Source organism: Elephantulus edwardii, unplaced genomic scaffold (genome assembly GCF_000299155.1).
Source record: "Elephantulus edwardii isolate Elephantulus edwardi_28Jun2011 unplaced genomic scaffold, EleEdw1.0 scaffold00353, whole genome shotgun sequence".
Lineage (NCBI taxonomy): Eukaryota > Metazoa > Chordata > Mammalia > Macroscelidea > Macroscelididae > Elephantulus > Elephantulus edwardii.
Window position 1 is genome coordinate 1,087,756 of NW_006400103.1, and position 11,725 is coordinate 1,099,480.

Genomic DNA, 11,725 nt, shown 5'->3' on the forward strand with positions numbered 1-11,725 from the left:
GTATCTGACAGACAGCAATTTGTGAAGCAGTGAAAGATAAATCCCCTATTGTGGAGTTAAGCATTAGTTACAGTGTTGACCCCACCCTTAGCCCAGAGCATTGACCCACTTACTTCCCAGCTCCACCCTCAACCAGGATAACCCTTCCCATCTGCCAAGTCCCTTCAGAAAATACCTTCCATTTTCCAACCCATGATCTTTAGATGATTATAATACCCAGTATCTTTCAGTTGGAGTCTCTCTCTTTTTATTATCATCTAAAAAATTTAAATAAGGCTTTTTGTAAAATAGTTCAAGGAGATGATATTCATTCTACTCCATCTCCCCCCTTTTTGTTTTTTCAACATAATCTGTAAAGTCAAATTAGCTCTTTCTATGATAGCTTGCTCTTGGGACTATATGGAATACCAGTAATATGATTAATGTTCCATTTTTTGAGAAATTCTTGTGTTTTCTTAGAACTATAAGCAGGAACATTATCAGTTTTAATACTTGATGGAAGACCCATCAAAGGAACCCGAAATGAATATCCTTAATCTCTTCCCCATCTTTAATAGTGCTTCCCATTGGCCCAGTAGTGAGAATCTTTGTCTTCTTGATGTTAAGCTTCAATACATACTGAAGACTACAGTCCTTGACCTTCTGCAGCAAACACTTCAGGTTTTCCTCAGTTTCAGCTAACAAGGTTGTGTCAGCTGCATAATGCAGGTTTTTGATGAGTCTCCAATCCTAATGTCATATTCCTCCTCATAAGGCCCAGCCTCCAGAATGATCTTTCTGCATATAGACTGAAAAGGTATGGAGACCAGACGCAGCCGTGATGTACTCCTTTCCTGATTTTGAGCCATGTGGAGTTTCCTTACTCTGGTCTAACAACTGGTTCCATCCTGGTCCAAGCATAAGTTTAGCATGATCACAATCAAGTGTTCTGGGATTCCCTTTCTTCTCAAAGTTAGCCACAATTTATAGTGACCCACACAATCAAATGCCTTTGCAGAGTAAATGAAACACAGATTAGATACTCCTCTGGTACTCTCTGCTTTCTGCTAAGATCCATCTGACAGGGGCAATAATGTCTCTAGTGCCACAGCCTCTTCTAAATCCAGCTTGTATTTCTGGTAGTTCAATGTACTGCTTAGTAGTTTTTAGATAATCTTCAGCAAGATTTTGCTTGCATGTGGTATTTCCACACTTTGTTGGGTCACCTTTTTTTGGAATGGGGAAGAAATACGGATCTCGTACCTCTGAAAAATAATTATCAGTGAAAAACTCCTGAGTTAATTTTCCATCAATGTATTTATCATGACCAGAATGGTCAAAATGACAAATATTATCTAATGAACTATGAAAAAAAATTCTTTCACAAGTACATTTATCAGTACATCAAAGCATATACCTAGTAACTTAGATTAATTAGTAGTTTCACACGTTAAGTGCTGTCAACTATAACTCATAGCAACCCTATGAACAATGACTGAACCTTGCTCTATCCTGAGCCAACTTCACTATGTTCAACATAGCTGACCACATTGTGACAGTCACTATGTCAATCCGTCTCTTCCAGGGTCTTCCTCTCTTGCATAGGCCATCTATCCTTCCAAGCATGATGTCCTTCTTCAAGAATGGCCCCTTCTGAGAGCATGTCCAAAATACGTGAGATGAAGTTTTAAAATCTTGGCCTCCAAGGAGCAACCTGGTTTCACCCTTTCCAGGACAGACTTGTTTGTTTTCTTGGCAGTCCATGGTAGGTTCAATACTCTTCTGTAGCACCACAATCAAAGGCATCAAATCTGTCATTTTTAATCACTGTCCAGTCTCAGATGCAAAGCAAGCAACTGAGAAGACCAAGGTCTGGATCACTTGCACTTGAGTAGCACACTGGAGAGGTTCTTGACAATGGATTTTCCCAATGCAAATCTTCTTTAGATTTGCAAATCAGAGAAACTTAAAGGGCCTAAAATACTTCCTCTTTCCTTTATCTACTGATTAGAATGTGTAAAGGTGAGACTTGAAAACATTATCTTAAAGTAATTGTGACACTGCCCCAAATAAAAAATTGGAGGAGCACATGAAAAGATACTTCACCTAAGAGGATAGCCAACAAACACAGGAAGGAATGCTCAAAATCATTAGCTGTTTGAGAGATGCAAACTAAAACAATAATTTTGTTGCCCATCCTAGCAACAAAAGCAGTAAAATAGCAAAAACAAATCTGGCGAGGGTGTGGAGAGATTGGGACTCTCATAAACTGCTGATGGGAATGTAAATCCCCCCCTGCCCGCCCTCCCCCAAGAATTTTGGTGCCTCTTTAGAAAGTTGAGAACAGAAATACCACATGATCCAGGAATCACACTACTAGGTATATATCCAGTTTCACAAATGGGAAAGAGGATCATTATCAGCATCAACAGTCCAACACTGATTCTTAGCATGCCCTCTCTCCATGTTTTTACTAATTCTGTCACCATCTATACCTCCAATAACACTTTCTCCCATGCTAGGTTCAGCAATTCACTGCAGTGGCCACAAAGAATTCACATACAATACTCATGACTATGACTTTATTAGAAAATTAACAGGTTATAATCAGCATCAGAAATAACTCAGAAAATTTATTTAATCAGGACAGCCTTTTCCTAACCCTGCTTATGGGTAAGCATCTCTCAGGCCCTAGGCGTGGTCTCTGCTCTGCTCCAGCACTTATTACAAAACCCTAGCGGAGTTTAGGGCTGTTGTACATAGGGTCGCTATGAGTTGCAGGCAACTCGACGGCACATAACAACAACAACAACAACAACAACAACAACGTAAAAGTCAAATTAAATGCATTCAGCTTTCTCATTCAGCAGTGGCCAGAGGCATTCTACTTCACTACAAAGCCTCCTCCCTCAAAAGTACTGTTTCCCCGCTCCCCCCCCACCCACCCCCATTTACTCCCTGGGCCAGAACGCCCCACTATACCAGCTCCTTCATAGGTCTCCTGCCTATTTCTCTGATGCGAGTCTTGTCATGTATCACCATTTACAGTATTAAAATTCTCTATCCTCAGCCTACGAAGTTCCAAGAATGGGTACCTAGCGTCCAAAGGACACACTCATCTCTCTTCTTACTGGTAGAGTCAGGCCCTTCTCTACTCCGGGAGTGGTTCTCTTTTCAGGGTGGCAAGACAGAACAATCTACTTATTATGGTTCTATCTTCTTATTGCCATGGTCTCACTACCGCAGAAATGCCATGCACACTGTGTTCGCATCATTAATAAACTATCCAATTTCCTTGTATGCTATTGTTAGTAGTCAAAGCACCTTGTCTGCAAAAAAAGTATAATAATAATAATATAAAAGTATAATAACACAGATATGTCCTAGAAAAACAGCCAGAGTGCTCTTTAGAAGCAAAGATGATGAAGCTTCATCTCTCTAGTGTCGATATGTAACTAGGCAAGGCTAGTCCTTGGAAAGGGACATCATGCTTGGAAAGATGGAGAGTCACTGAAAGAGAGGAAGATGCCCCAATGAGAAGGACTAGCACAGTGACTATGACAAGGGGCTCAAGGATGTCAATGATGAGGAAGATGGCATGGAACAGAATGCACGTCTGTTGTTCACAGGGTTGCTACAAGTCATAATCAACCCAATGGTATCTACCAACAACATCATACAATTTATTATCATTCTGTATAATGAAACAATTCCACTTAAAATACCATCTAAGGAAATTGAATACCTAGGATTAAATCTAACTAGGGACAGAAAGGAAGGACTTACATAATGGAGTAAAAAACACTGCTGAAAGAGATGAAAGATGACTTGAATAAATGTTTATGGACATATCTATGCTATCCATAGCAATCTGCAGACTGTAATCTTGAAAACTATTTTTAAAGTCTTTACTGAAATAGAAAAAACCCTCAACTTTACATGGGAAGGCAAGAAGCTCTGAAAAACTAAAACAATGTTGAAAGAAAACAAATTAAGATTCACATTTCTCAACTTAAAAAAAATATACTATTGTGTTAACTTAAAATTTGGTTTTCTAGCCATTAGGTTAGGCCCCTCTGGTCTTTAGCTACCTTAAGCAGGAACACAAGGTCTTGAAAATCATCAACAGCTGTGAGACTAATATTAGAGTATTTTGCAGCCTGCAGAGTGAGATCCTGGTGAAGAGAGGTGGAGACTGTGGCACTAATGTGGAGAGACTGTGAAAAGGAGTACCCAAAGGAACCCTGCCTTTAAGACACAGTTAAAAGTCTTGCTTGCCAGATGACTGAAAGAGAAGCTGACTTATAATTGCTCTGAGACAAACCTTGCTGGATGATTTGGATTTAGGCTACTTAAATGAACCAGGACTTTCCCTAATTGAAGAATAGTGTTTTGCTGTTAGTCTGGCTTGGGACTGCTGGACTAAACCTGGATTTGCATTGGGTGGTTATTCTTTGCCTCCCCAACTCTCCAATTAATTTCTCAAATAAAACCCACTTTCAGTACCAGAACTGTGAGTATAAAGTCTGTGCGTCAACAATGAATATCAAACCCAATGACTGGTGGAAAGAGGTGCAAAAGCATAGAGGGTAGCATGTCTGATAAAATCTGTTTGCTGCTACAGATATTATTGATGGGGACAGTTACCCTTTATGAAGCAAATCAAAGTCAGACTCTGCCACCCCCATGGTGCATCAGCTCCTTTTGCAACTATATAGCTACAGTAATCAAAACAGAGGGAAAAGGAGTCAGAAATAGAAGGATGTGGACTTGTGGTTAACAGTCTCTGAACAACGGTCTCCTATGCAGTGAAACAAGAACTATATAGTATTTGGTTACCAAGACTGAACATTCTGACGGAAGCTTGCATAGAAGGTAAATGTGGAACAAAATGTAAAATCATAAGAAATGGTCAGGCTTACTGGTCTGATAAAGTGGTGGAACCTCTGAAAGGATAGCCCTTTGATCTTAAAATCAATCTCTGTAGCACACAGCCAAACAGGCCTATAAAGTGAACAATAACAACAGGCAGGTGCTCAATCCTTAGTACAATCAACCACACAAGATCAAAAGGGCAGCATTTGCCCTTAGATAAAGCTCAGAAAATGTGTACTGAACAGAATACCAACATGTTCTATAAACTTACACACAAATCATCAAAGTTAAAAAAACAACAACAACAACAACAAAAAAAACAACCTAAAGAGTCCTTAAAAGAATCCTGGTCAAAGGTAGGAAAACACAGAACAGACTTTCAAATGCTCATGGACTCAGCTGCTAAGCCAAAGGCCACACTTCTCTAGTGGTTCAAATCTACCCGCTGACCCATGAGACTCACAGCCTTGAAACTGCCTGGAAGGTCATGATACTGACTCAGTGAGGGTAAGGGCATGAACTCTAGACTTTCTGGGGCAATGGTGGCTAGATAAACCTCTGAAACCATTGCCCTGAGATAATATTTAGAATTTAATCCAAAAATACCCCCATAAATCTTAAAACTAAATAATAGTTTAGCTTAACTATTAAAAAAATATCTGAGCATTATATTCTTTTTTTTTAATTTTGAAATAATGTTTTATTGTGATTTTAATGACAGTTTACAGAAAACTTAGGTTTCCATTCATTCATTGTTGCACATTTTCCTCCCTTCCCACCCTACTTCACTTTTCTCTTTAAAAAAATTCATTCATTGATGTGCAATTTCCTCCCTCCTCCCCCGAGCATTATATTCTTAAGACTGAGATCAACCCACAACAGCAACTAAAAGAACAGTGTTTTTGTTGTTGTTATGGGCCATCGAGTTGCCTGTAAATCATAACAACATTATGCACAACAGCTCTGAACCTTGCCTATCCTATCTCCAACACACCTATACCCATTATCCCAGTTACTACGTCAATCCATCTCATCCAGGGTCTTCGTCTCCTGCACTGTCCATTCACCACTCCAAGTATGTCCTTTTCCAAGGACTGGTCTCTCCTGGCAACATGCCTAAAGTATGTGAGACAGAGCTTCACAATCCTTGCCTCCAAGAACTTGATTTGATACTCTCCAGGACACACCTGGTTTGTTCTCTTGGAAATACATGGAATATTCAATACTCTTCTCCAGCACCACAATTCAAAGTCATTAATTTCTTCTGTTATCTTTAGTCATTGCCCAGCTCTCTGACGCATAGCAAGTAACTGAAGACTATGGCCTGTATCAGGTGCACCTCAGTCTTTAGACTGCCATTGTTGCACTTCAGCACTGTGGAGAGATTCCTGACAACATTTTCCTAAAGCAATTAATTTTTTTATTTCCTGACTTTTTGTGCCAAGAGTTTTGATTGTGGAATGAAGTAAACCGAAATTGTTAATAATCTCAATCTCTTCTTCTATCATGGCACTGCCAATTGGCCCAGTGGTGAAAATCTTTGTTTTCTTGATGCTGAGCTTCAATCCATATTGAAGACTACACTCATTGACCTTCTGCAGCAAACGCTTCAGATCCTCCTTAGTTTCGGCAAGCAAGGTTGTATCATCTGCATAATGTAGGTCGCTGTTGTGTATCACTCATGCCACATTCCTCCTCCTAAAGTCCACCCTGCCAAATGATCTGCTTGACATAGAGACTGAAAAGATCTGGAGACAAGATGTAGCCCTAACACACTCCTTTCGTGATTTTGAACCATGCGGTGTTTCCTTGCTCTGTTCTGATGACTACTTCCTGATCCAAACACAGGTTTAGCATAAGCACAATCAAGTGTTCTAGGATTCCCATTCTTCTCAAGGTTAGCCACAATTTGTTGTGATCTACATAGTCAAATACCTTAGCAGAATCAATTAAACACAGACATTTCTCTGGTACTCTCTGCTTTCAGCCAAGATCCATCTGATGTTGGCAATGTTTCCTGTGCCATGGAGTATTCTAAACATGGCCTGTATTTCTGGTGGTTCTCTATTGATGTACCGTTCCAGTTGTTTTTGGATAATCTTCAGCAGGATTTTGCTTGTGTGTGATATCAATGGTATTGTTTGATAATTTCCACACTGTCGGATCACCCTTTTTTGAAATGGGAAGAAATATGGATCTCTTCCAGTCAGTTGACCAGGTTGTTTTCCTCCAGATTTTTTGACAAAACTTAGTCTGCATATCTAGGATGGCACCTGTCTGCTGAGATATGTCAATTGGTATTTAATCAATTCCTGGAGCCAACTCCTTCAAAGCAGCTTGAACTTCTTCCTTCATCACCACTGCCTCTTGATAATGTGTTGTTTCATGAAATTCAGATGAATTGCTCTGGTGAAGGCTGTTGTCAAGGACCTTTCAAAAGTGCTGAAGTGTAATGATGTCAGTCTGAAGACTGATGTGTGCCTGACTCAGGCCATGGTCTTTCCAATTACTTGCTATGTATCAAAGAGTTGGACAATGACCAAAGATGACAGAAGAATTGAGGTCTTCTAGTTTTGTTCCTAGAGAAAAGCCGTGAATATGCCATGCACTGCTAAGAAAACAAACAGGTTGTCCTGAAAAAGGTGAAATGAGGCTGCTCTTTGGAGGCAAGGATTGTGAAGCTCTGTCTCACATACTTTGGGCATGCTGCCAGGAGGGACCAGTCCTTGGAGGACATTATGCTTTGAAGGGTGGACAGACAGCACAAGACAGGAAGACCCTGGATGAGATGGATTGACATAGTAATTGGGATATTGGGAGTAGGTATGTCAGAGACAGTTGAGGCTGGCTCAGAACAGAGACAAGTTCAGAGTTATTGTATATAGAGTAGCAATGAGTTACAAGTGACTCAATGGCATATAACAACAGCAACAACATTTGTATAAGGGTAGAGAAAAGGCACTCTCATATACTAACAGTCTTGGTTAACATCTTTCTCAAAACTCAAACTCACCGCCTTAGAGTCTCTTGGTTTCTAAGACTAAATCTGAAGGGGAGGAAAGTGCTCCTGGAGATGCAAGCATCTTGGTTAGCAATGGAACACACTATTAACCACTACACTATCTGCAGTCCTTGGCATATACAACAGAATTTTGAAACAAAATGCTATTATACTAGAAATTAGTTTACATTCTTATCTAACCACAACTAGGTGAGCACATCCAGGGCAGCATCTGTTTGTTGAAATATGTCAATCGATATGTCATAAATTCCTGGGGCCTTGTTTTTTGCCAATTCTTTCAGAGCAGCTTGAATTTCTTCCTTCATCACCACAGGCTCTTGCTCATACGTTGTTTCATGAAATTCTTCTGTGTCTACCAATTCCTTTCGGTATGATGATTCTGTCTTCTTTTAATGCTTTCTGGATCATTTAATATTCTGCCAAAGCATTCTTAAGTATTTCAACTCGAGGTTTGAATTTGCTCTTCAGTTCCTTCAGCTTAAGAGATTCTGAGCGAGTTCAGCTCCTTTGATTTTCTGACTCCAGCTACTTGCACATATCATTGTAATACTTTATCTTCCAACTCCTTAATATCTAGATTTCTTCTCTTTGCTTTGGCTTCTTGGTGCTCCAGTGCAATAATTAAAGAGTTTCTTCTGATGTCCATCTTGGTCTTTTCTTTCTCCTATCTCTTGTAATGACTTTCTGCATTCTTCCCGGATGATATTCTTAGTATATTCCCACAGCTCATCTGGTCTTCACTCATTTATGTCCAAGGCCTCAAACCTCTTCCTGAGATGGTGTTAAAATTCAGGTGGGATAGACTCAAGGTCAAATTTTGGTTCTTGTGGACTTAATTTTCCTCAGCTTCTTCACCTTGAACTTGCATATGAGTAGTTGGTGGTCTGTTCCACAATCAGCACCCGGCCTAATTTTCACATCTGATATTGAGCTTTTCCAGCGATTCTTTCTACAGATGTAATTGATCTGATTCCTATGCAAACCATAAGTATGCCTTCAATATGGATGGAAGCTCAACATCAAGAAAACAAAGATTCTCACCATTGGGCTGACTGGCAGCATCATGATGGATGACGGAGATTGAGATTGTTAACAGCTTCAATTTGCTTAGCTCTACTGTCAACACTCTTGGTACCAGCAGCCAGGAAATTAAAAGACGAATTGTACTGGCAAAGTCTGCTATCAGAGGCCTCTATAAAGTACTGAAGAGCAACGATGTCAGTATAGAGACTAAGGTGCTCCTGATACAGGCCATGATCTTTGCAATTACTTGCTATACATCAGAAAGGCAGACAATATTTAGGGATGACAGAAAGAGAGTTGATGCCTTTGATCTTTGGTGCTGGAGACGAGTATTGAATACACCATGGACTGCTAGGAGAACAAACAAGTTCGTCCTGGAGAGGGTAAAGCCAGGCTGCTCCTTGGAGGCAAGGATTCTGAAGCTTTGTCTGACATACTTTGGACATGTTGCAAGGAGGGGTCAGACCTTGGAGAGGGACGTCATGCTTGAGAGGCTAGAGAGACAGCGCAGGAGAGGAAGGCCCTCAATAAGATGGAGTGATTCAGTCACTGGGGTAATGGGGTAGGGGTATCGGAGACAATAAGATTGGCAAGGAATAGAGTAGGGTTTAAAGCTATTGTACATAGGGTTGCTATGAGTCACAGGCAACTCAATGGCATGTAACCACCACCACCACCATCTAATAACATATTTTTTCATTTTTTTCTCTCCAGTTTAATTTTCTCATTTCACATACCATTTATAATAACTTTATTCACTGTCCCTTTTGAAGAACAAGGAATATATATTGACGGTGGTATTTTTCCCTCTTCTTTTGACAATGTAGCTATTTTAACATCTTCATTATGTTTGAGAATCTATTGGATTTTTACTGTAGAAAACTGTTCTGACAAACTGGTCCAAAAACTCTGAGCAGGTTTTTTGGATCGTTTATCCTCCAAATATTCTGGGTTTGAGCCTATTGTACTCATGCTGAAAGTTAAAAGAAAAATAAAATCTACGATTTTTTTAGCATTCCAGTTAGCCCTACACATGCAGCCAACAGTCCTGCAGGCCAAGTGCCTCTAAGAGTACAGGAAAGAGCCTCCTGTGTAAAATTTTTTAAGTAGTAAACCAAAACAAACATTTAACCTACTTCACCACCAGGGCTCCTTATAAGTACTAAAAAGACTTCATTTTCCCCACATGTCAACACCATACTGCAGAGTCAAGTTTGAAATATTTTAAAAGTACAAAGAAAAAAGAGGCAAACAAAAAAATATAGTTATTAGAAATAAAAAGGAGTAATGTTTTTAACACATTGCCGCACTTTTTAAATTAACAACCCTGCTTAGAAACACATTTTCCGTCATTTGCAGCAACGTGTTAACTACCACTTAACAATTTTGTTACTATTTCTTGTCTACAGGACACGAACTTCAAAATTCTCCTTTCTATGGTCGTTAAGGAATTGCACTGCCAACCCAACCCAAAGGCAACAGCTGCTCTGAGAGAGAAAAGATGGGCAATATACTCCTGTACAATTTACTGCTTCTGAAAACCCACTGGATGGTCAGCTATGAGTTGGTTCTAATCTGATGACACATAACAACATTCTCAAAAAGCAATCTGGAAAGGACCCCACTTATTAAGGACCTCTTTCTCTCACTCATGGGTGAGAGAACCACCTCATGGGTGATCTTCCATGGGATTTCTCAGACCATAAACATTAAAAAACAAAGATTCTAATCACTGGGCCAAGTGGCTGCATTATGATAGATGGTGAAGAAATTGAGATGTTAATAGCTTTAGTTTGCTTGGCTGCACTCTTGGTATGAGCAGCTGGGAAATCAAAAGACGAATTACACTGGGAAAATGTGCTGTCAGGGACCTCTCCAGAGTTCTGAAGAGCAACAACATCTATCTGTAGACTAAGGTGTGCCTGATCCAGGCCAGTCTTCACAGCTGCTTGCTATGCACAAGAAAGCTGGACAATGACTAGGGATGACAGAAAGAGAATTGATGCCTTTGGGCTATGGTGCTGGGGAAGAGTACTGAATATACTATGGACTGTCAGGTGAACAAACAGGTTCATCCCAGAGAAGGTGAAACCAGGCTGCTCTTTAGAGGGAAGGATTTTGAGGCTTCGTCTGACATAGCCTGGGCAAGCTGCAAGGAGGGACCAGTCCTTAAAGGTGAACATCATGCTTGGAAGGGTGGAGGGATAGCGCAAGAGAGGAAGATCCTGGATGAGATGGATTCAGTGACTGGGGGTAATGAGGGTAGGCATGTCAGAGACAATAAGGTTAGCACAGGATAGAGCAGGTTTCTACAAAACCCTAGCGGAGTTTAGGGCTGTTGTACATAGGGTTGCTATGAGTCACAAGTGAATCGATGGCACATAACAACAAGAAGCACATGAGAGAGGACCGCTCATCTTTCTCTGGCATTGTCACTGGTAGATTCGATCTGCCAAGCACCAGGCCTTTGGGTTTCCAGCACAATTCCCTATAACTAGGCCACCAGGGCTCCCTAAGAATCATTCCTTCTCTCTCTGCCATCAAGTGCAAACCAATTCATAGCTGATCCTTCCCCTTGTTGAATTCAAACTGCACCAGAAAGGCAGCCTTTGGGTTAGCAGTGCTAACTCACTATGGGATATATAACCAAAGCTCTGTGAAGGTTGATTAGAAATTCCAAAATCCCAAACTCACCTTAAACTGTGTCACATCTCTGTAAGAAGGAAAATTTTCAACTACCAGGTACATTAACTTTTGTGCACTTTTTTCACATTTTTTGATACAATTAAGAAAAGAGCCTCCAAACTTCTCAAGCAGAATTTTCCC

General features: G+C 40.3%; 1 protein-coding gene across 1 annotated transcript in view; it reads right to left on the reverse strand.

Moving 5' to 3' along the window:
• Positions 1–11,725, reverse strand: part of LOC102858063 (UPF0553 protein C9orf64 homolog) — a 28,409-nt gene that overhangs the window by 9,364 nt on the left and 7,320 nt on the right. Inside the window, exon 2 of the mRNA XM_006901963.1 lies at positions 11,594–11,723. Coding sequence (XP_006902025.1) covers positions 11,594–11,723 — 130 coding nt within the window. The remainder of the gene's footprint in view (positions 1–11,593; positions 11,724–11,725) is intronic.